Source organism: Pristiophorus japonicus, chromosome 9, assembly GCF_044704955.1.
Source record: "Pristiophorus japonicus isolate sPriJap1 chromosome 9, sPriJap1.hap1, whole genome shotgun sequence".
Lineage (NCBI taxonomy): Eukaryota > Metazoa > Chordata > Chondrichthyes > Pristiophoridae > Pristiophorus > Pristiophorus japonicus.
Genome location: NC_091985.1, coordinates 24,573,722 through 24,599,781, shown reverse-complemented (window position 1 = coordinate 24,599,781; position 26,060 = coordinate 24,573,722). Strand labels below are relative to the sequence as shown.

Sequence of the window (26,060 nt, the reverse complement as noted above, 5' to 3'; positions counted from 1 at the left end):
TAGATAAAATCAGTGTTAAGCATGTGGTCAATGCAAATGCTCAACATTCATACACTCTTCAGGTAAAGGCATTTAAAGATGGTGGAGATAGAAAGAGATTTGGGCATTCTGGTGCATAAAGGTACATGAGCAATGCTGTGCAGCAATAGCTAGAGCAAATAGGGTGTTGGGGTGTACCCATAGGACAATTGAGTACAAGACGAGGAGTACTGTTTTGTCCTTGTACAGGACCTTAATCAGGCCACACTTGGAATACTGTGTCCTGTTCTGGTCTCCTCACATGCTGGGTGATATTGAGGCTCTGGAAAGGATGCAGAAGAGGGCCACTAGACTAATTCCAAGTCTAAAGCATCTTAGTTATCAAGATAGGCTAAAAGAGTTGGGATCTTAGAGCAGCATAGACGTAGGGGGAGATATGATTGAGGTTTATAAGATAATGAAGGGAATAGACAGTGTTCCAGCTGACAGTTTATTTCAATTAAATAGGTTAGGCAACACCAGGGGGCACAAATGTAAGTTGTTTAGGGCTAGATCTAGGTTAGACATCAGGAAGTGGTTCTTTTCCCATAGAATAGTAACCTCTGGAACAAGCTGCCGTTTCATGTGGTGGATGCAGACTTGCTGAGTTCCTTCAAGCAAAAGCTGGATTTGTTTCTGGCTGGGGCAAAGATCACCTTTTGCAGAAGGTAGCTATTGCAGGGAGTTCAAGGCCAGAGTGATTTCCTGGACTAGTTTCGATCTCCTAGATGGGTCAGAGAGGAATTTCCCAGATTTCCCACCCCCAAATTGGCCTGTTTGTTTTGCCTCTCCCAGGAGACCACATGGTTTGGGGTGGGGTGGAGTGTACATGTTGTGATACACAAAGTATCGTAATTGTGTGGGGCAGGCTTGATGGACCAGAGGGTCTTTACTTGTCCGTCATTGTTCATAAGTTCGTAAGGTGCCGGCCTTTGGATGAGACGTTAAACCGAGGTCCCGTCTGCTCTCTCTGGTGGAAGTAAAAGATCTCATAGCACTATTTTGAAGAAAAGCAGGGGAGTTCTCCTGACCAATATTTATCCCTCAATCAACATCACTAAAACAGATTATCTCGTCATTATCACATTGCTGTTGCTGTGACAGGGACTGTGGCTCTTGTATTCAGCCACCTAAGGACTCATTTCAAGAGTGGAAGCAAAACTTCCTCAATTCCGAGGGACTGCCTATGATGATGATGATGATGTTGTGGGAGCTTGCTGTGCACAAATTAGCTGCCACATTTCCTACATTACAACAGTGTCAGTACTTCAAAAACAGCTCTTCATTGGCTGCAGATCACTTTGGGATGTCCGGTGGTTGTGAAAGGCACAAATAAATGCAAGTCTGTCTTTTTTTCTTAACTCACTACATTCTTTGAGAGTACTTTCACTTTCCCTGATACATAGGTCCCTGGGTACCCACTAAGTTATATGGATCAAGAGAGGAACTTGAGGGTCATAGTGCATAAATCATTAAAGATGCATAAACAATTTTGGTCCCTATTTGACAATGACCAAAGTGATAGCTAGATTTTGGGCTCTTGGTTGTGATATCTACAGGGACTAGAGAAACATGGGTTTAGTGGAAATATGATTGAGGTTTTGAAAATGAAAAAAGGATTAGATATGGGTGCATGCATATAAAATCCTCGGGTTACATGTTAGAAAGTATTTATTTGAACGAGTCATTACCCTCTGAAACATATTACCAAGGCATGTGATGAGTATGGATTCCCTGCGGTTCTTCAAAGAAAATTGGGCAAGTTCCTGAGAGAAGAGTTTATTTCCAGTTATAGAGGGTACATTTCGGAATAACTGGAACGGTTGATGGGTTACTACATCTCCTGGAGCTTTGCTAAATTGCTGTTGGAAGTTGGAGAGAAATTTCCTAAATTGGCCACTTTTTATTCCTTTGTTTTTTTGACTCTCCCTGGAGATTGGGGATATGGATCCGTGTTGTACGTGGCAGTCCCATGTGTGGATGCAGTGGACTTGATGGACCAGATAATCTTTTCCTGTCCTTTCCATGCATCGTGATAGAATGAAAGAAGCTGATACCAAGCTAAATTTTAGACAAAACTGCTTTACTGTTTTGTTGAGTTTCTGGGTCTGTGCCAAAAAATTTGACTTGACCCGTATTGGCGACAGCAATTATATTTTCCTCAGTGAAAGTGAGACTTGATACGTTACAGCATCTGAGCAGTAATTAAACAAGATGCAGTCAAGGTTTATATTACCCATTAGGCCCTGGGTAGAAGATGTGATCTCCATCGATTAACCATCGTCGGACCTGGCCTCTAGACTTGCTCGTCTGCCTGGTATGACGCGTGTGGGTCCTCCGCCAAACCAAAACCCTCCTCTGCTCGCCTGGTGGTTGTTCCAAGGCTTCTTGCCGAATGTCTCTACAACCTAAGTGTTTGAGAGACCCCTTCATATACTTCTTCCCAGCAAAGCCTATGGGGACCAGTTAACCCAATTATTGACTTCGTACTTAATGATCCTGCCAATTCCTGTGAGGTCCTTTTCTCACGACATCCCAACATCATCTGTTTTTGACCATCAAGACTCATATTTGGGGTAGTTATGGCAACGTAGACGGAACATGTCTCCATAGGTAGAGATATGGTGTCCTTGCTATTGCCTATGTTTTTAATTCACTGAAGATATCATAATATTCCACACAGTGGCAGCCACACATGACCTTACTTCACCGGGCTAGCTGTCAGCTGTTTGTGTGCCAGGAAGGCTGCTGACTGTATCTTAATTTGGCCAAGCAAGGCCCAAAAGCCTTTGTTTCTTCCAATCACTTCTACCCAGGGCATATTATACTAATTTCAAAAGCATAATTATCAAAGCATCATTGTGCATTGTGCATCAGTTACATAATAACAATACAAACTTAAAACTATAACTAATACTTATTTCATTTAGTCCAGTTAATTAGTAGGGAGACTCAGAAATGAAGATTTCCCCCTTTCTTACAGTTTATTTTTTTGAATAACTGCATAAATGAGACAAATGAAAACCTTTGATTTTGTATTTTAGGTTCATGTCATAAGACCAATTTTGCCACGGCTTAAGAGCCTAATGGATGCAACTGTTTCCAATGACCAAGGTGATTATGACACTTCATTGTAATTCTGTTAATGGTGGTACTGACCATAACTTGATAAGTTGAAAGTTATCAGATCAATCCACTCGTGGAACGTTAATTGATTTGTATGATTCCTCATCATAAATATGCTGTAACTGGGCCGCTGCACTGGTTCTAGATCACATTTTAATTTGCTTATTGATGTGTATACTTGTAAAATTAAAAAAAATGCACTCCCATCTATGCAGTATGATCTAGTTGTGAGTACAAGGGAGCAATGGTTTGTGCTGTGTGTCTGTGTGTGTGTGTGTGTGTGTGTGTCTGTGTATATGTGTGTGTGTGTGTCTGTGTATATATGTGTGTGTGTGTGTGTGTCTGTGTATATATGTGTGTGTGTCTGTCTGTGTATATATGTGTGTGTGTGAGGATGTATATATGTGCATGTATTTTCACATCCCTCAAACAAGTGCATTATTGCTCAGAACTGTTACACCTAACGTCCTTATCACTGGTATGACTAACTATTCTGAGCACCAAGCCTTGCTGAAGTTTGATGTGTCAATATAGTGTCCTGTAAAGTAACCATCTGCTAGCCCCTGAGATTTCTCTTTGAATGAAAGATGGAGGGGGTGGCGACGGGAGATGCCTGATTTTCTCTATAACTAACCCGCTCTGCTTGAAAGTGTTAACTTTCTGAGAATGCATTTAATTATCCGCAGACATGGGTCAGCTTCCACATGTACGCCGACAACACCCAACTCTCTCGAACCCTCCGCTGCCTCTGTGTTGCCAGATTGCTTGTCTGACATTCAGTGTTGGATGAGCCACAAAATCCTCGAGTTAAACAATGGGATGACCGAAGCCATCATCTTTGGCCGCTGCCACAAACTTCGTACACTTGCTGCAAGTTACATTCCTTCCCCTGGCCACTGTTTTAGATGGATCCAGACGGTTTGCAACCTCTGGGCCCTATTCGACCTAGGGCTGAGTTTCTATCCCATATTCTCTTTACCTTCCGACTACTTACACATCCACCACCCCTGTCACTGAAACCCTCATCCATTCCATTGTCACTTCCAGACCTGACTGTTCCAATACTCGCATGACTGGCCCGGCCTCCCTATATTCCATCCTCTGGAAACTTCAGCTCATCCAAAACCCTGCTGCCCATATCCTATCTTGCACACAGTATTGCTCAACCATAACCACTGTCCTGACTGACCATTATTGGCTCTTGGTCCCAAACTCCTCAGATTTCAAATTCTTATTCTGTGTTTAAAACACTTCATGGCCTCACACCACCCATGTCTCTAATCTCCTCCAGCCCAAAACCGCCCCCTTCCCCCCCCCCCCCCCACACCGGCAGCATGACCACAACTTCATCACTGCCCCCCCCCCCCCAACCAGCTTGACCTCTGTTCCTCTGATTTTGCCACCTTGTGCATCCTGCCCTCTCTTTGCCCCACCATTGGAGGCCTTCAGCTACGCACACTAGAATACCCTTCCTTAATCTAACCGCATCTCCACTCCCCTCTCCTCCTTTAAGGACCTTTTTGATCCTGCTTTGTTTGGCTGGGCATCTATTTTTGTCTGATTACGCTTCTGTGAAGCACTTTGGGATGTTTATCTACATTAAAGGCTCTATATAAGTGCAAATTGTTTGCTGTTGTATTTTTTTTAAGTCTGGATGGGAAAATTGGCTGCTGCACTTCCTACTTTACAATAGTGACCACACTTTGAAAGTATTTAATTTGGCTTATCTTTTAGTTTCAGGCAATATATCTGAACTCTATTTTAAGCACCTTGAACTCCCCTGTCACCTTCCTGTCATTTATTCCTATGTAGGAAATTACCACCGGCTTCTGATTGCTGCAGTAGTTAATCCACACTCTGGTCTTTATAACTGTAGCCCCTAAAAATACCAATCACTTTATTTACTAGTTATCAGGTTTATTGCAGAAAAAAACAGGCACTTCTTCTGTTATGTGTTGAGAGAAATGTCACCTCATCACCTCGTTGTATTAGGAGATATTTAACTTGTGTCTAATATTGTTTCTGACTTTGCCTAGTTTACTCTTGGCAGGAAGTGTGGGTATGAGTACCAGAGCAGTTTGTCTGAGCTTGGGCATAATAAGAAGATAATGGAAGAAAATTAATCCATGGAGAGTTAAAAATATTGGCACATCTTGTGGGGCTGCCACTTCATTACAAACCTCTCGAGTAGTGGAGCTAGTGAATTGGCGCATGAATTAAACTATCATCCAGTTTTGTGAGTACAAGCCAGCAGTTTTCCCCAGACTGCACTTCTCCAAAAGGAAGTCCCATCAGTCTTTTAATTACTTGTTGTTTCATCATTCACTAGCTTGTGGAAGTATCTAAGCTGCTGATAGTGTGGCAATGGTGACTGCTTTACATAAGAAGTAGGAGCAGGAGTAGGACGTACAGCCTCTTGAGCCTACTCCACCATTCAATAAGATGATGGCTGATCTTCAAACTTAACTTCACTTTCCTGCCCGATCTTCATATCCCTTGATTCCACTAGAGTCCAAAAATCTATCCATCTCAGCCTTGAATACGCTCAACGTCTCAACATCCAAGCTGTTATCTTTATTGACCTTAGTGGGGGCGGGGTGGGGGGGGGTGGCGGGATGGTGGTGGCTGGGGGGGCAGCAGTGGTGGTGTGAAAGAGAGGAACGTCCGACATGGGCTAGAAATTCGGTATTGCCCGCTTTGAGGCAGTGACCTTTCGCGCCGGGCGATGGCTACCGCCTCAAAGTGGGATATTCAGTTGTATCGCCCTGAGAAACGAGTGGAACGCTGAGAGAAGCGTTCCATACCCCACTGAGGGCGCTAACGGAGTGATAGCCCAGGAGGCCTACTCAATTTTTTGCTGCTAGGGCCAGCATCCTAGCGCCTGAAGATGAAATTCAATAAACCTCACCCATACTTCCCCACGACTGCAACAAATAAATAAAAATTGAAAAAGTGAAATTTTAGTACTTGCCTTGCACTCCGGACGCTATTGACCCCGGATCGTCGCTGGACCGACTGCTTTTCCCTGCCGGTCTCAGCACCAGGTGCTACGACAGGCAAAAGACTCAATTTTGCAAACACAGTTCTCCGGGGGTGTTGCACACTCGATGACGCAATCGAGTGGGCGGCGCTAGCGCGCGCAGTGCAAACTGTCAGAGCCGCCGCTAAACCTTCGCTGAATGTTGCGGCAGAAGCTGACAGCACAGCGCTCGGGAGGGTGGCGCTGACCGACCGAATTTCTCCCCCGTAGTATTTTAAATTTGACAGTATTGAGGGTTGAGTTACCTGGATTTAGATTCTGAGTGTATACTTTTATTTTATTTTGGGGAAAAGATGGGTGGAAGCAAAACATAGATTGAAGTTGATTCATGAACTGCTGTGTTTATATATTACCTAGGCAATTCACGTTTCCACATATCTTGGCTCCTTTGTGCTTATAAACGAATATTTGAAAGTGAAAACAAAACTGCGATGAAAGAAGGCCTGTTCCATTTTCTGGATCTTGGTGTCGTGAAATATCCTTTCAGAACCCAAGAACTATCTGAGGTAAGTTTGTGAAATTTGCTACACTTGCTAAGCAAAAACCTGTTGGCAGCAGTCTCCCCATTTGCCCTGCAACAGGAAACAAAAACAGAAAAATCATACCTTTAGTCAAGATGCGGGTGACTGGGTGTTGTCGCTTCGATCAAGCTTCTGTGATGCTGGTCAACATCAGGTAATGTTGGTGTCCTGTTTCAGAACCTGCGCTGCAGCTGTCAGTGATTAACATTCAAGACTGGTGTTTAGTGTGTTGTGTGACATGGGAAGGGCATCCTATCAGCAACTGCACTTGAAGAATGCAGACAATCTTAAATTTATAAAAGTTCTCAAAAATTATGTATCTTTTAATCTATTCTACCTTATTTTTTCTCTCCCCTACTGATCCCTCCATTTTTACCTTTCACTGTCCTGTTTTTCTTGCAAATCAAGCATTTTATTTTTAGGTTTCAAGCTACACTAATTAAATTTTTTTTAAAATTTAAGTTTATCTGTGGGCCAGTGATGGATGCTCTTTCAGAAAGTACGCTTTACAGCAGGTAAATCTTTATTTTCTTAATTTGCCTTCCTGTTATTCCTGTTATGCGATCTTTATCTGCTTTGACATGTAACTGTGTTTCTACTTTTCAGATCTCCAGATCAGATCATTGGCAGCTGTCCTGTTCTCGGTGTGAAGTTACAGACATTGTTTGTTGATTTTGTAGAAAATGTGCCTGAAGAATTCAAAGGTAAGTTCTTGTGATTTATAGAGCTTGTTTTGTAAAGGGTTGTCTCGATTGCGTTGTCACAATGTTTTTGATTCTGGACTACACATACATAAACTGATCTGTTGGTGGGGGGGAAAAGTCAACGCTATACTGATTGATTTTTATCAATGCTCCTGTTCTACATTGTAAGGTAACTTGGGCTTTATATGGTACCTGTTAAGAATTTTTCATTATGTGGTCATATGTCTCCCATCTGTCAAGCCTGTGTGGTGGCTGGTGTGCAACGGCCACCAATGTTCTTTATTGATTGCTTATTACTTTGGTCTTGGTGCTTTAGGTGCAGGGTTCCATCTATTTTTTATCTGTTAATTAATTGCTTATTACTTTTTGTGCTTTATTTGGTGTAGGTCCTCTCAGCTTCCTTGTATTTTTTATTTGATATTGAATGCTTATTTTTGTGCTTTGTTTAGTGTTTGGTGCTTTAAATGTACTGCTTTGCTTCGTGCTTTAAATGTACTTATGCTTCTTTAATGTTGTCGTGAAGGTGTTTAGTGCTTTGGAAAATCCTCTCACTTCCCTCCCCACCCCCCCTACCCCCGCCATTACTGGCTACCTGCGCTGATTTCTTAAATCTCCGCAAGGTTTTTCTGAGCGTACAAAAGTGGACACATACGCTGGCCTAAGTTAGTTTGGAGTAACTTTTCGCTGTCTAAACTTGCTTAAATGGCCAAAACAGGCGTAAGTGGCTGGTAACGGCCCCTTTTGAAAAAAAAAACTGAACTAAAAAGAAACTGAACACTTAAACTGGAGCAAACTAAATGGGGAGAATTGCATCTTTAAGATACTCCAACTTGCTCCAAAAAAATAGAAGCAACTCCTGGGGAAACTTGGGCCCAATAATGCTACCTATGTTCTGTACAGGCAAACGATAACCACCTTGCAGTGAGAGTAATCACCTTGTTCAACTGATAATCCTAACACTGGTAATCATGATTGCGTACTTTGTGGTGTACTTTGAATAATGATGAGGGACTGGTAACCATAAATCTTATCCCAAAATTTATTGCTGTTATTGCTTTTGTTTTCTCCCTTCCTCTCGTGGCTCATGCTGGAGTAAGATTTTACAGATGCTGTCCAGTGCTTGATGCTGTTGGCAGCCATGCCAGCAGGGTATTTAATCATGGGGAGCATCACAGCTGAACACTGTCCTATCTGAACCAGATTTCTGTGAACAAGTCACTAGGCAATGATCAGAGGTGGAAACCCTGTCCGTCTTCTATTTTTCCTCCCTACTCCTCCCCTCGAGCTCACTCCTGCTGCTGCCCCAGCTGAGATACACTAACAGCATAAATTGCAAGGACACCCTCAAAGCTTTCCTGATAAAGTGCGACAACCCCACTGACACCTGGGAGTCCCTGGCCAAAGACTGCCCTAAGTGGAGGAAGAGCATCCGGGAGAGCACTGAGCACCTTGAGTCTCGTCGCCGAGAGCATGCAGAAATCAAGCGCAGACAGCGGGAGGAGCGTGCGGCAAACCAGGCTCCCCGCCCACCCTTTACTTCAACCACCGTCTGCCCCACCTGTGACAGAGACTGTGGTTCTCGTATTGGACTGTACAGCCACCTAAGAACTCATGCTAAGAGTGAAAGCAAGTCTTCCTCGATTCCGAGAGACTGCCTATGCGATGAAATTGGGCACTTTCTTGGTCTTTATCCACTTGGCCATTCCAGGGAGCTGTTCATAACTTAAATTTCAAAAAAAATCAGCGCACATTATTTTGCAACTACCTACAGTGCAATTAAAAATCCTTTTGCTTGATTTTGTTTTCTCTGTTAGTTTGGTAACGTTTTCTGCTTGTGATCAATGTTTCCTCTAAGCTGTGTCTGTGCGCAGCAATCTACAAGGTCCTGCACAGGCCGCTCACAAGATTTTACATTGGAAATATCGCTCATGCGCAGAAATTTAAAAGGACCGTGCATTGAACGAAACAGGCCGCGCAGAATATAGTGCAGCTTACAGGGAACATTGGTTGTGGTTTGCTTTCCTTTCCTTAACACCACCGCCCCCCCCCCCCCCAAAAGCTATTATTTTTGGATATGTACAAATTTGTGCTCAGCAAGTGTCAGTGCGCAGATCCAAGAATTTCCCCCCATTATACAAGTATTTCCGGGCTCATACCCTGTGCTAACCTGATGGACAATACTACAATCATGAAGGTGAAATTATACAGCATGATATACCTTCTAATGTAAGTTGGTGGCAGAAATATTCTGATATTTGAATCCTACATCAACATTTATGCAGAAAAATATTGTACTTGCATTGATAATGTATCTTGAAATTTTTTAGTATTAATGCATTATAACTTGTCATATTTGAGGTCAAAAATAATTGAGCCTTGGAAACTGGAAAGAATTTGCCATTTGTTTAAAAGGTGCTGTATGTTGTCGTGTTTTGACCTGGTTTGTGTGGAAAGCCCAAAAAATATTTTACTTCCTTTGATTAGGTGACTTTCTCATGAAGTTGATTACGAGAATGGCCACCAAGCACTGGTGTGCCATCCCCATACTCTTCATCTCTCGAGCCCTGGTACACATCCCATCACGCAAATCTTGGGGAGTAGAAGGGCTTCACGCTCTTCGGTAAGGATGATTGCAGGAAATTAGTTTTAATTCTACCCAGAACAATTGAAGATGGTGCATTTTGCCATATAATGGCGTTAGTGGTTGAGGCAGAGACTATGTCAATGTTGGAAATTGGATTGCATAGTTGGATGAATGAAATGGGGAGATGGGAACAAGATATGTTAATGTGATTAGTACTATTTGCTCAGATGGTGGGGTAAATGCCAACATGGACTGGTTGGGCCAAAAAATTTTGTTTTTTTAAACAAAGGTTTAAAAGAAAGAGGCTTACTGAAAAACAGTAGCATTTGGTGGTAGTTCAGTATCTCAACACCACTTCCCCGCCCACTCCCCATAAAGTTTAACTCCCTTATCGTTCAAAAATCTCTCTATCTCCATCTTAAATATATTCAATGACCCAGCCTTCACAGCTCCCTGGGGTAGAGAATTCCAAACATTCACAACCCTCTGTGAGAGAAGAAATTCCTCCTTGTTTCTGTTTTAAATGGGCGACCCCTTATTCTGAAATGATGGCCCCTAGTTCTAGATTCCCCCACGAGGGGAAACATCCTCTCTGCATCTACCCTGTCAAGCCCCCTCAAAATTTTATATGTTTCAATAAAATCACCTCTCATTCTTCTAAACTCCAATGAATACAGGCACAACCTGCTCAACCTATCTTCATATGACAACTCCCTCATCTCAGAAATGAACCTCGTGAACCTTCTCTGAACTGCCTCCACTGCAAATATATCCTTCCTTGATTAAGGAGGGCAAAACTGTACATAGAAACATAGAAAATAGGTGCAGGAGTAGGCCATTCGGCCCTTCGAGCCTGCACCGCCATTCAATGAGTTCTGGCTGAACATGCAACTTCAGTACCCCATTCCTGCTTTCTCGCCATACCCCTTGATCCCCCTAGTAGTAAGGACTACATCTAACTCCTTTTTGAATATATTTAGTGAATTGGCCTCAACAACTTTCTGTGGTAGAGAATTCCATAGGTTCACCACTCTCTGGGTGAAGAAGTTTCTCCTCATCTCGGTCCTAAATGGCTTACCCCTTATCCTTGGACTGTGACCCCTGGTTCTGGACTTCCCCAACATTGGGAACATTCTTCCTGCATCTAACCTGTCTAAACCCATCAGAATTTTAAACGTTTCTATGAGATCCCCTCTCATTCTTCTGAACTCCAGTGAATACAAGCCCAGTTGATCCAGTCTTTCTTGATAGGTCAGTCCTGCCATCCCGGGAATCATTCTGGTGAACCTTCGCTGCACTCCCTCAATAGCAAGAATGTCCTTCCTCAAGTTAGGAGACCAAAACTGTACACAATACCCAAGGTACTGTACACAGTACTCTAAGTGTGGTCTCACCAACTCCCTGTATGATTGTAGCGGGACTTCTCTGCTTTTATACTCCATCCCCCTTGTGGTAGAGGCCGGCATCCATTTGTCTTCCTGATTACTTGCTGTGCTTCGTGCTGCCTTTTTGTGTTTTGTGTACAGGGACCCCCAGGTCCCTCTGCACTGCAGAATTTTATAATCTCTCCCCATTTAAATAATTCTTAGCTTTTTTATTTTTCCTACCAAAGTGGATAACCTCACATTTACCCACATTATACTCCATCTGCCAAATTGCTGCCCACTCGCTTAGCCTATCTATATCCCTTTGCAGATTATTTCCATCCTCAAAACTTGCTTTCCCACCTATCTTTGTACCACCAGTAAATTTGGCTACATTACACTCAGTCCCTTCATCCAAGTCATTAATATAAATTATTATAAGCATCTCCACAGGTCAGGAGTATAAGAGCTGGAGCATGCCTCTGCAGCTTTCAGCGCGAGCTGACACAAATTTGCGACGGCTTTGAGATGGGCAACTGGGTGACATCGTCAGGACCTAGGTTTGGAGCGCGGGCAGGAGCATCGGTGGGGCCCTGGTAAAGCAGAGGAGCGGGAAGGTCCTGGCGGACTTGCAATGAGTGATCGGGGCAGAGGAGTGATGAGGGATCGTGGCTGAGATTTGGTGGGTGATCGTGACGGAGGTTTGACGAATGTTTGGTGCGGAGGAGCGGCAAGAGATCGTGGCGGAGGAGCGGTGAGAGATCGTGGCGGAGGAGCGGCAAGAGATCGTGGCGGAGCTGCGGCGAATGAGGGTACGGGGCCCAGAAGAGGCAAGGGCCCAGGGGCAGCACGGGCCAGCCCACGCTGCGATATGTGTGCACACTAGGCCCGTGCAGCAGAGCAGGTCTCCAGTTGTCCAGGTTAATCCTTGCCACTGGACCAAGACCTAGCTCTGTCGAGCCTGTGTGGTGGCTGGTGTGTAACGGTCACAACACATTAAAAAAATCCACGCACAGGCACCTTCCACCCCCTCAACTGGAGTTCAGGACTGGAACATCGGGTCCTTCATTGAAACATCTGTGAATTCTTGTGGCAGCAAGTCATCCTTGCTCGAGGGACCGCCTATGATATCTTGAGTTCAGTATAGAATACACAGTTATTTCAGTGCAAAGGACACCTAATGGTGCGATCCTTCTATTGTGTTATGGAATGTGCTTAACAATTACAACCAAAAACATGAATGGACTACAATATGAAACCATTGCGATATCCTTTTTTAAGCTTCTGTGAAGGACCATACTTGAAGAAAAGCCCATCATTTACACTTGTGCAAAATATGCATTGACATTTGCCCTTTATTTTGATGTCTTGTACTTTACAGAGAAGTAGTACGTTGCACTATGGCCAATCACCAAGTGTTGCTGCGTGGGGCAGCTCAGTGTTACCTTCTACAAACTGCGATGCACCTGACTAATGTGGTAAGGAAATTAGTACTCTTTAACTTACACTAATAAGGTCCCATGGCACTATTTTGAAGAAGAGCAGGGGAGCTATCCCTAGTATACTGGCCAAAATTTATCTCTCAATCAACATTACTAAAATAGATTATCCGGTCATTATCACATTGCTGTTTGTGGGAGCTTGCTGAGCGCAAATTGGTTGCCATGTTACCTACATTACAACAGTAACTACACTTCACAAAGTACTTTATTGGCTGTAAAGTACTTTGGGACATCTGGTGGTCGGGAAAGGTGCTATATAAATGCAAGTCTGTCTTTTTTCTTTTTACTTGTGAATCATCATCATCACAGGCAGTCCCTCGAAACATAGAAAATAGGTGCAGGCGTAGGCCATTCGGCCCTTCGAGCCTGCACCACCATTCAATAAGATCATGGCTGATCATTCCCTCAGCACCCCTTTCCTGCTTTCTCTCCATATCCCATGATCCCTTTAGCCGTAAGGGCCATATCTAACTCCCTCTTGGATATATCCAATGAACTGGCATCAACAACTCTCTGCGGCAGTGAATTCCACAGGTTAATAACTCTCTGAGTGAAGAAGTTTCTCCTCATCTCGGTCCTAAATGGCTTACCCCTTATCCTAAGACTATGTCCCCTGGTTCTGGACTTCCCCAACATCGGGAACATTCTTCCTGCATCTAAACTGTCCAATCTCATCAGAATTTTATATGTTTCTATGAGATCCCCTCTCATAGGATGACTTGCTTCCACGCTGAAAAGGGATGAGTTCATAGGTGTTTCAATGAAGAATAATCTCCTCATATAACAGCTGACGTCAGTGACTGAATGAAAAATTTTTTTTTTCATGATTCAGTTAATGCTTTTGTGAATGTTTTCTCAATTTAAATTTTTTGGAGTGTTTTTTCCCCTGTTTTTCGCGATATCGGCCTCGCGGTAAAGTTGGAAAGGACGGCGTTTTCCAACATAATTCCTCGAGCAACGCTGTTTTTAATGACGAGTATTTTTTGGCCAAACTTACCCCATTAAAAAATGACGAAATTGTTCTTATTATTTTTTCACCAAAATGGCGTTATTTGTCAAATAATGACAGTCTGGCAAAATTCTAGCCCATAGGATTTATTTTTGTACATTTAAAACATTTCTTTCCTTTTTCCATCCCTTCTCCGCTTACTCTCTTGTTGACATATATTGTACATAAGAAATGGGAGCAGGAGTAGGCCATACGGCCCCTCAAGCCTTCATTGAGGGCACAGGATAGTCCAGACAGCATAGATCACAACTGCTGCGACGTGGTTGAAGTGAAGTAAATGATGGAATGTTCATTTTTATTTTTGTCTCAATCGTCCTTAATGAATGCCATGAACCAAAAAAACTAATCGGAAGCTGAACTCTCAGCTGAGTTCGTCATCATCATAGGCAGTCCCTCGGAATCGAGGAAGACTTGCTTTCACTCCTGAAGTGAGTTCTTTGGTGGCTGAACAGTCCAATCAATACGAGAACCACTGTCCCTGTCACAGGTAGGACAGTTTAGTCGCTGAGGGAAAGGGTGTGTGGGACTGGTTTGCCGCGCGCTCTTTCCGCTGCCTGAGCTTGATTTCTGCATGCTCTCGGCGTTGAGACTCGAGGTGCTCAGCGCCCTCTCAGATGCACTTCCTCCACTTAGGGCGGTCTTGGGCCAGGGACTCCCAGTTGTCAGTTAGTAACTTGCTGCTTGCTCAGCTTTAAAGTAAGATGTAAAAGTTCCTCTATTTGTGACTAGAGCAAACTTGAATGTAGTGAAAGATCAATGTGTTGCAATTTTTTTTGAAGTGAGAACGCCAATGAGAGTAACCCCATTTTGAGGGGTTGTAATGAACCAAGGTCCATTTCCAATGAAAATTACAGATCAAGCTACAGATTACAGTTTATAAACTTATCTGAAGTTCAAGCTTGGTTGTCCTTTATGAAAATGTAATTCCAATACGTAAACAACTGTTCTTAACAATTGAGAGAGTGACAGGCATGAGCTTACTGGGCTTCAGATAATTGAAGCAGAATAGGTCAGGTTTGTGATCTTAAGATGCATATTAAAGCAAACAATATTGTTTTAGAACATTTTATTTTTTGAGTCAAATTCTGTATAAAGATGTACGGAAAGTGAGATGAAAAACAAGTCTAAAATATTCAAAGCAAAGTTTCAGCAGCAGGTTAAATTGAAAGCAGTCGGGGCTTAAACTTAGGCTTTATTAATAGAGCTGGAAGACTCAGGAATTCTTAAATGGGTAACGTGTATGAAATCCTAGATTTTCTAAAGTGGAGTATAAAGGTTTGGAATTAAAAAAGAAAGACTTGCATTTATATAGCACCTTTCATGATCACCAGACATTCCAAAGAGCTCTACAGCCAATTACGTACTTCTGAAGTGTAGTCACCGTTGTAGTGTGGGAAACGCGGCAACCACTTTGCACGCAGCAAGCTCCCACAAACAGCATCGTGATAATGACCAGATGATCTGCTTTTGTTATGTTGATTGAGGAATAAATATTGGCCAGGATACCGGGGATAACTCCCCTGTTCTTCGAAATAGTGCCATGGGATCTTTTACGTCCACCTGAGATAGCAGACGGGGCCTCAGTTTAACGTTTCATCCGAAAGATGAAATAAGAACATAAGAATTAGGAACAGGAGTAGGCCATCTAGCCCCTCGAACCTGCTCCGCCATTCAACAAGATCATGGCTGATCTGGCCGTGGACTCAGCTCCACTTACTTGCCCGCTCCCCATAACCCTTAATTCCTTTATTGGTTAAAAATCTATCTATCTGTGATTTGAATACATTCAATGAGCTAGCCTCAACTGCTTCCTTGGGCAGAGAATTCCACAGATTCACAACCCTCTGGGAGAAGAAATTCCTTCTCAACTCGGTTTTAAATTGGCTCCCCCGTATTTTGAGGCTGTGCCCCCTAGTTCTAGTCTCCCCGACCAGTGGAAACAACCTCTCTGCCTCTATCTTGTCTATCCCTTTAAATGTTTCTATACGATCACCCCTCATCCTTCTGAACTCCAACGAGTAAAGACCCAGTCTACTCAATTGATCATCATAAGGTAACCCCCTCATCTTCAGAATCAGCCTAGTGAATCGTCTCCAAAGCTAGTATATCCTTCCTTAAGTAAGGTGACCAAAACTGCATGCAGTACTCCAGGTGTGGCCTCACCAATACCCTGTATAGTTGCAGCAGGACCTCCCTGCTTTTGTACTCCATCCCTCTCGCAATGAAGGACAACATTCCATTCGCCTTCCTGATTACCTGCTGCACCTGCAAACTAACTTTTTGGGATTCATGCACAAGGACCCCAAGGCCCCTCTGCACCGCAGCATGTTGTAATTTCTCCCCATTCAAATAATATTCCCTTTTACTGTTTTTTTTTCCAAGGTGGATGACCTCACATTTTCCGACATTGTATTCCATTTGCCAAACCTTAGCCCATTCACTTAACCTATCTAAATCTCTTTGCAGCCTCTCTGTGTCCTCTACACAACCCGCTTTCTCACTAATCTTTGTGTCATCTGCAAATTTTGTTACACTACACTCTGTCCCCTCTTCCAGGTCATCTATGTATATTGTAAACAGTTGTGGTCCCAGCACCGATCCCTGTGGCACATCACTAACCACTGATTTCCAACCCGAAAAGGACCCATTTATCCCGACTCTGCTTTCTGTTAGCCAGCCAATTCTCTATCCATGCTAATACATTTCCTCTGACTCCGCGTACCTTTATCTTCTGCAGTAAACTTTTGTGTGGCACCTTATCGAATGCCTTTTGGAAATCTAAATACACCACATCCATCGGTACACCTCTATCCACCATGTTCGTTATATCCTCAAAGAATTCCAGTAAATTAGTTAAACATGATTTCCCCTTCATGAATCCATGTTGTGTCTGCTTGATTGCACTATTCCTATCTAGATGTCCCGCTATTTCTTCCTTAATGATAGCTTCAAGCATTTTCCCCACTACAGATGTTAAACTAACCGGCCTATAGTTACCTGCCTTTTGTCTGCCCCCTTTTTTAAACAGAGGCATTACATTAGCTGCTTTCCAATCCGCTGGTACCTCCCCAGAGTCCAGAGAATTTTGGGAGATTATAACGAATGCATCTGCTATAACTTCCGCCATCTCTTTTAATACCCTGGGATACATTTCATCAGGACCAGGGGACTTGTCTACCTTGAGTCCCATTAGCCTGTCCAGCACTACCCCCCTAGTGATAGTGATTGTCTCAAGGTCCTCCCTTCCCACATTCCCATGACCAGCAATTTTAGGCATGGTTTTTGTGTCTTCTACTGTGAAGACCGAAGCAAAATAATTGTTTAAGGTCTCAGCCGTTTCCACAAATGCTGTATCCTCCTTACATTTGTTAGTATTTTAATAACTAAAAAGCCTGACTTCTCTTTGCTGGTGAAGATGCCGCTGTTATTGTCAGCTCTGTTAATTTTTCCCCACGCTCTTTTCTATCGGAGAGCGGACATGGGAACTCCTTTGTCTGTCCATGGTTGAAATTCCATCTCCTCTCATTTGATTTTCCACGATTCACTTCACTTTTCCTCAAGTATGTGCTGATTTCACACCCATTCCACATTTAAAGAGATACATGAGATCTGTAAATAATGCCTGTTTAAACTGGTTCTTATAGTTTGTAAGTTGTTGTCAGTGTAAAGTTGCTGAGATGAATTTTCTGCCAGTGAAGTTGAATAAGAAACTTCTTTTTTGCCCTCTTAGGAAAGCATAACACTGTCTGACATTTCAAATTTCCTGGCATCCATTCGAACTGAGGAGGCTTTACATCGGGGTACAAAATTATGGATGGAGGTAGGAGAAAAAAATTACCTCGTGGGATAGATCCATCTGTGAAGAGTAGAAACCAAATATTACTGGGTCAGCTGTCAGTATAGTGTCTTGCAATGTAAACTTTCATTAAAATGTTTCAAGGTTCTCTCATCTTGCTGCATTGTGCATTGTTTTGAAAGTGTCACATCCAAATATTTACATTTTTTTAATAGTAGCTGCTTAAAGAGGAGGAGGGAGATTAAATCCACTTCCATCCTTCTCCCTGGCAACTGCCTGAGGCTGAAACAGAATGTTCGCAATCTTGGTGTTATATTTGTCCCCGAGATGAGCTTCTGACCACATATCCACGCCATCACTAAGAACGCCTATTTTCACCTCCGTAACATCGCCCGACTCCGTACTTGCCTCAGCTCATCAACTGCTGAAACCCTCATCTGTGCCTTCGTTACCTCTAGACTTGACCATTCTAACATGCTCCTGGCCGACCTCCCATCTTCCACCCTCCATAAACTTATGCTCATCCAAAACTCTGCTGCCTGTGTCCTGACTCGCACCAAGTCCCATTCACCCATCACTGACCTACATTGGCTCCCAGTTAAACAAACCTTGATTTTAACATTCTCATCTGTTCTGTCTCAAATAAAGCAATGTGACTGAGTACTGTAGACTTGAATAAGTGTGACCTTAGTCTCTTTATTCTGACTCCAGAGTTCTGGCACAGCATGGGAGGCCTGCTTATATGCTGGGATCCCTTGGGACTCCAACAGATTCGCCCTATGGTGGTGGTAGAATGCTGGTTACAAGGTGTTGCATACATAACATCACTCCCCCTCAAAGTCAATAATACACTTATTTACAGGGTGAGACGATCTGAGGCTTTCCGCTCCCTAGTCGATTGTCTCGGTACAAACACAGGTGCAGGTGAGTTGGTTGGGCCTTCGCTGGGCTGCTGTGCAGCTGGTCTTGCTGGGCTGCTGGGGATGATGAGTTCAGCTTTGTGGTCAACCGTGATGTCGGTTGCCACTTGTGTGTGTATTGGAGGGTCGAAGTTAGTGGTGTCCTCGTCAGGTTGCTCGTGGGTCTGTGAATCGCAGTTTGGTTTGCTCCAAATGCTTTCTGCAGGTTAGTCCATTTGCAAGTTTGACCTCAAACACCCTATTCCCTCTTTGGCTACGACAGTGCCAGCAAGCCATTTGGCACCATGTCCATAGTTGAGTACAAAAACAGGGTCATTGACTTCAATATCACGTGACAAATTTGCGCGATCATGGTACATGCTTTGTTGATGCCGCCTGCCCTTAACATGATCATGGAGATCAGGGTGGACTAGAGAGAGCCTTGTTGTGAGTGCCCTTTTCATGAGCAGTTCGGCAGGGGGAACCCCGGAGAGCGAGTGGGGTCTTGTGCGGTAGTTGAGCAGGATTCGGGACAGGCGGGTCTGCAGGGAGTCTTCCGACACGCATTTCAAGCTTTGCTTGATGGTTTGGACTGCCCATTCTGCCTCGCCGTTAGGTGCGGGCTTGAAGGGGGCAGATGTGACATGCTTGATCCCATTACAGGTCATGAATTCCTTGAATTCAGCGCTGGTGAAGCACAGCCCATTGTCGTTGACAAGGACATCAGGCAGGCGGTGCGTGGCAAACATGGCTCGTAGGCTTTCGATGGTGGCAGTGGACGTGCTTACCGACATTATTGCACACTCAATCCATTTTGAATAAGCATCCACAACAATCAAAAACATTTTGCCTAGTGAAGTCAATGTGGAATCTTGACCACAGTTTGGAGGGCCATGACCATAAACTTAGCGGTGCCTCCCTGGGTGCATTGCTCAGTTGAGAGCAAGTGTTGCATTGGCGCATGCAAAACTCCAAATCTGATTCGATGCCGGGCCACCACACATGGAATCTGGCTATAGCTTTCATCAATACTATGCCTGGGTGGGTACTGTGTCGGTCGCGTATGAACGTTTCCCTGCCTTTCTTAGGCAAAGCCACGCGATTACCCCACAAAAGACAGTCCGCTGTATGGACAGTTCGTCTTTGCGCCGCTGGGACGGCTTGATCTCTTCATGCATCTCCGCTGGGACGCTGGACCAGCTCCCATGGAGGACACAGTTTTTTTTACAAGGGACAGTGAAGGATCCTGGCTGGTCCAGGTCCTGATCTGGTGGGCCGTAACGGGTGACTTTTCATTTTCAAATGCATCCATCACCAAGAGCAAATCTGCAGGCTGTGCCATTTCCACCCTGGTGGTGGGCAATGGTAGCCGACTGAGAGCATCAGCGCAGTTCTCTGTGCCTGGTCTATGGCAGATTACATAGTTATATGCAGACAGCGTGAGCGCCCATCTTTGGATGCAAGCAGAGGCATTAGTATTAATACCTTTGCTCTCTTGTGAATAGCGATATGAGCAGCTTAGGGTCAGTTTCTAACTCCAACTTAAGCCCAAGCAGATACTGGTGCATTTTTTTCACTCCATAAACGCATGCCAGAGCTTTTTCAATCATGCTGTAGGCCCTTTCGGCCTTGGACAAACTCCTGGACGCATAAGCGACCGGTTGCAGTGTTCCTGATTCGTTTGCTTGTTGTAACATACACCCGACCCCGTACGAAGACGCATCGCAAGCTAGCACTAAACGTTTACATGGGTCATACAGAACAAGCAGTTTGTTGGAACAGATTTCTGGCTTTCTCAAAAGCAGCCTCTTGTGATTTCCCCCCTACCCAGTCATCTCCCTTGTGCAGTAGCACATGTAGGGGTTCCAGCAAGGTGCTTAACCCGGGGAGGAAATTACCAAAATAATTGAGGAGTCCCAGGAACGACCGCAGCTCCGTCACGTTCTGTGGTCTCGGTACGTTCTTGATGGCTTCTGCCTTGGGTGTGATGCCGTCTGCCCCGATTCTTCTCGCTAAGAACTCGACCTCTGGCGCCAGGAAAACACACTTCGAGCGTTTCAACCTGAGTCCCACACGATCTAGCCGACTTAGAACCTCTTCCAGGGTCTGCAAGTGTTCGATGGTGTCCCGACCTGTGATCAATATGTCGTCCTGGAAAACCATGGTGCGCGGAACCGACTAGCAGATTTTCCATGTTTCTTTGAAAAATAGCCGCGGCCGATCGAGTCCCAAACGGGCATCTATTGTAGATGAACAGACCTTTTTGCGTGTTGATGCAGGTGAGGCCTTTCGAAGATTCCGCCAGTTCCTGCGTCATGTAGGCCGAGATCAGGTCCAACTTGCTGAACGTCTTCCCTCCTGCCAGCATTGCAAATAGGTTGTCTGTCTTGGGTAGCGGGCACTGGTCCTGCAACGAAAAACGGTTAATCGTTACCTTATCGTCCCCACAAATTCTGACCATGCCATCGCCCTTGAGAACCGGAACAATTGGACTGGCCCACTCATTGAACTCAACCGGTACGATGATGCCCTCTCATTGCAGCCTGTCCAGCTCAATCCCCACTTTCTCTCGCATCATGTATGGCACCGCACGTGCCTTATGGTGGATGGGTCGTGTACCGGGAACCAAGTGGATCTGCACCTTCGCCCCAGAGAAATTTCCACTGCCTGGCTCACACAATGACAGGAACTTGCTCAAAATCTGGGCACATGAGGCGTCGTCGACGGACGAAAGCGCTCGGATGTCATTCCAGTTACAACGGATTTTTCCCAGCCAGCTTCTGCCGAACAATGTGGGGCCATCTCCTGGTACAATCCATAGTGGTAGTTCATGCACCACTCCATCATAGGAGACTTTTACTGCTGCACTGCCAATTACAGGGATCAGCTCTTTAGTGTAAGTTCTCAGCTTGGTATGAATAGGGCTCAGCTTGGGCCTTTGTGCCTTGTTGCACCACAGCCTCTCGATGGCCTTTTTGCTCATGATAGACTGACTCACACCCGTGTCCAATTCCATGGATATTGGAATTCCGTTCAGTTCAACTTTTAACGTGATCAGTGGACAGTTCGTGGTGAAGGTGTGTACTCCGTACACTTCTGCCTCCTTGGTTCGAGTCTCTAGTTCAGTTTGATCTGCCATGGATCGGTCTTCCTCTGCAACGTGGTGGTTTGCAGGGTTTGCAGCTCATCTGCACATTCGCTGGAGGTGTCCCATTGTTCCACAGCCTTTACATGCATAGTGTTTGAAGTGGCATTGATGGGCTCGATGATCACCTCCGCAGCGCCAACAAGGTGTTAATTGCCTCACATTCACACTTGATGGCGGACTCTGAGTCATCTGAGGTCGTGCAGCTGCAGGTGTGTACGTTCTGCCGCGTGCATTCCTGCCTGAAAACGACGTTACTTTGTGTATAGTACTTGCCGATGCATCTTTATGCTGCAAAATTAGTTTGGTGTTATCGTTATAAATGCCTGAGCTATCGTTATGGCTTTGCCCAGGTTCGGTGTTTCAACAGTCAATAGTTTGCGAAGGATAACCTCATGGCCAATGCCAAGCACAAAAAAGTCTCTTATCTTTTGCTCCAGGAATCCACCGAATTCGCAATGTCCTGCAAGGCGCCTTAGTTCGGCGGCGTAACTCGGCACTTCCTGGCCATCAGACCGCTGACACGTATAAAATCGATATCTTGCCATCAGAGCGCTCTCCTTCGGATTTAGGCACTCCCGGACCAGCGTACACAGTTCTTCATACAATTTGGTTGTTGGTTTCACCGGAGCAAGAAGATTCTTCATGAGGCCATAGGCTATTGCCCCGTAGACGGTGAGGAGGATCGCCCTTCGTTTGGCAGCGTTCTCATTCTCTTCCAGCTCGTTGGCCACGGAGTATTGGTCAAGTTGCTCCACGAAGGCTTCCGAAACGTCACCTTCTGAGAATTTCTCCAGGATACCAACAGTTCTCTGCATTTTCGCGTGATGGTTCGTTATCTATTACTCGGCGCCAGTTGTTATGTCTCAAATAAAGCAATGTGACTGAGTACTGTAGACTTGAGTAAGTGCGACCTTAGTCTCTTTATTCTGACTCCAGAGTCCTGGCACAGCTTGGGAGGCCTGCTTATATGCAGTGCTCCCAAGAGACGCTAGGATCCCTTGGGACTCCAATAGATGTGCCCTCTGGTGGCGGTAGAATGCTGGTTACATGGTGTTGTATACATAACATCATCCTTGTTTTCAAATCCCTCCATGACCTTGTCCCTCCCTATCTCTGTAATCTCCTACAACCCTCAGATATCTGCGCTCCTCCAATTCTGGCCTTTTGCGCATCCCTTATTTTAATCATTCCTCCATTGGTGGCCGCGCCTTCAGCTGCCTTGATCCTAAGCTCTGGAATTCTCTGCATAGACCTCTCATTCTCTCTTTCCTGCTTTCAGACGCTCCATAAAATCTACCTCTTTGATCTGCCCTAATAACTCATGTGACTTGGTGTCAAATTGCGTTTGATAATGCTCCTGTGAAGCGCCTTTGGACACTTTATGACATTAAAGGTGCTATATAAATGCAAGTTGTTCAATACACAGTGGATTTGAAATTCTATTTTAAAGGGATTTTCTCTCTCTTTTCATTCAAAACATCTTTCCTATGCCAAGAATATGAATGCAAGGATGTTCCAAAGCCGCTGTAAACATCATTAAGCCAACCATTGGAAGGATGGAATGACTTTAATATCTTTCAATTCCTCTTTCTGTTCTCTCCTTGCGGTAAAGCATCAATGTCAAATGCGGTTGGCTCAGATTAAGAGCATTAGATTAAGATGTGTGGTTGAGCATCCAATTAAACTTGTCCAGACCTCCTCGCCTTTTTCCTATCTATCATGAGTTGCACCCCTACTGTCGTCAACGTCAATCGGCTCTTCTTCCACCATGCATCAATTTTAAAATGTTGTCCTCATTTTTAAAACCCCCCCTCCCCCCACCCCATTCAATATCATGGCTGATCTTCCACCTCACCTCCACTTTCTTGCACTATCCCCATACCCCTTGATTCCCTTAATATCCAAAAAGCTATCGACCTCTGCCTTTAATATACTCAAGGACTGAGTAGCCACAGCCCTCTGGGGTAGAAAATTCCAAAGATTCACTACCCTCTGCGTGAAGAAATTTCTCCTCATCTCAGTCCCAAAACCCAAACTCTTATTCTGAGATTGTGACCCTGTGTTCAAGACTTCCCAGCCAGGGGAAACATCCTCCCTACATCTACCCTGTAAGAATTTTGTTTGTTTCAATGAGATTATCTCTCATTCTTCTAAACACTAATCGAGAATATAGGCCTAGTCTACTCAATTTCTCCTCATAGGACAATCTCCCAACATTTCCCAATTTCTCACCATTTAAAAAATACTCTGCTTTTCTATTTTTCCTACCAAAGTGGCTAACTTCACATTTCTCCGCATTATATTCCATTTGCCTTGTTCTTGCCCACTCACTTAGCCTGCCTATATCCCCTTAAAGTCTCTTTGCATTTTCCTCACAACTTACACTCTCACCTATCTTTGTATCATCAGCAAATTTGGATATATTACATTTGGTCCTCACATCTAAGTCATTGATATAGATTGTAAATAGCTGGGGCCCAAACACTGATCCTTGTAGTACCCCACTAGCTACAGCCCCTCAACCCGAAAATGACCTGTTTATTCCTACTCTCTGTTTACCGATCCTTAATCCATGCTAGCATATAACCCCCAATCCCATGAGGCCTAATTTGGTTTAATACTCTTGTGTGGCACCTTATCAAATGCCTTCTGTAAACCTAAATACACTACATTCACTGGTTGCTGTTTATCTATCCTGCTAGTTACAACCTCAAAAAACTTTAACAGATTTGTCAAACACGATTTCCCTTTCATAAATCCAGGTTGATTCTGCCCAATCCTATTATTATTTTCTAAATGCCCTGTTACCATGTCCTTAATCATAGATTTTAGCATTTTCCCTACTACTGATGACAGGCTAACATGTCTATCGTTCCCCGTTTTCTCTCTTCCTCCTTTCTTAAATAGTGGGGTTACATTTGCTACCTTCCAATCCACAGGAATTGTTCTAGAATCTATGAAATTTTGGAAGATGACAACCAATGCATCCACTATCTCTTTAGCCACCTCTTTTAAAACCTCGGGATATAGGCCATCAGGTCCAGGGGATTTATCGGCTTTCAGTCCCATTAATTTCTCCAGTACTATTTTCTTAATAATACTAATTTCTTTCTTTTCCTCATTCTCACACAATCCTTGGTTCTTCACTATTTCCAGAATGCCTTTTGCATCTTCTTCCGTGAAGACAGACACAAAGTATTTGTTTAATTTCTCTGCCATTTCTTTATTCCCCATTATAATTTCTCCTGTCTTGGCCTGTAAAGAATCCACGTTTACTTTCGCTAATCTTTTCCTTTTTACATACCTGCAGAAGCTTATACAGTCTGTTTTTATGTCTCTCGCTAGTTTACTCTCATATTCTATTTTCAACTTCTTTATTATTTTCTTGGTCCTCCTTTGCTCAATTCTAAAATCCTCCCAACCTCAGGCTTACTACTCTTTTCATTAGCATTACAAGCCTCTTCCTTTAATCTAATACTATCTTTAATTTCTCTTGTTAACCATGGGTGGACCATTTTTCCTGTGTTGTTTTAATTCCTGAAAGGAATGTATACTCGTTGCAAATTATGAATTATTTCTTTAAATGTTTGCCATTGCTTTTCTACTGTAACATTTAATCTAGTTTCCCAACCTACCTTAGCCAACTCACCTCTCATACCTACGTAGTTTGCTTTATTCGGATTTAGGACCCTAGTTTCGGATGTAACTAAATCACTCTCAAACTCAACATAAAATTATATCATATTATGATCACTGCTTCCCAGAGGCTCCTTTACTACAAGGTTATTAATTAACCTTGTCTCATTGCGCAACATTAGATTTAAAATAGCCAATTTCCTAGTAGGTTCCTTGACATACTGATCTGGAAAACTATCTGGAATGCATTTCATGAACTCTTCTTCTGCATTATTATTGCAAATTTGGTTTGCCCAGTCTATATGAAAGTTAAAGTCTCCCATGATTACTGTATTACCCCTGTTACATGATCTCTAATTACCTGATTTATACACTGCTTGACATTACAACTACTAGAGTTTTCTGCTCATTGTTGTTTCTTAGCTCCACCCATACTAATTCTACGTTTTGTTTTTCCAAGCCCACATCCTTTCCCTCCATTGTCTTTATCCCATCCTTTATTATCAGGGCTAACCCCCTCCTGTTAATACGGATTCTTTTTCCCTCAATCTGTTTCAGCGAATACACTGACGTGAACACCTTCTTGCCTTTTCTTTAAAAGACCTTTATTGAAGATTCTCCGGTCGGGACTTGTCAAGACAAAGGAACACTCTCTGTCAGAGCCTGTTTACCTTCCTCTGGACAAGCCCCTTTACAGCGCGAAAAGCACAGTA

General features: G+C 43.9%; 1 protein-coding gene across 2 annotated transcripts in view; it reads left to right on the top strand.

Moving 5' to 3' along the window:
- Positions 1-26,060, top strand: part of LOC139272973 (probable methyltransferase TARBP1) — a 246,165-nt gene that overhangs the window by 10,945 nt on the left and 209,160 nt on the right. For both annotated transcript variants that reach the window (XM_070889181.1, XM_070889182.1), the window contains exons 3-9: positions 3,063-3,132; positions 6,542-6,690; positions 7,168-7,220; positions 7,312-7,409; positions 9,894-10,029; positions 12,739-12,835; positions 17,599-17,688. In XM_070889181.1, the coding sequence (XP_070745282.1) occupies positions 3,063-3,132; positions 6,542-6,690; positions 7,168-7,220; positions 7,312-7,409; positions 9,894-10,029; positions 12,739-12,835; positions 17,599-17,688 (693 nt within the window). The remainder of the gene's footprint in view (positions 1-3,062; positions 3,133-6,541; positions 6,691-7,167; positions 7,221-7,311; positions 7,410-9,893; positions 10,030-12,738; positions 12,836-17,598; positions 17,689-26,060) is intronic.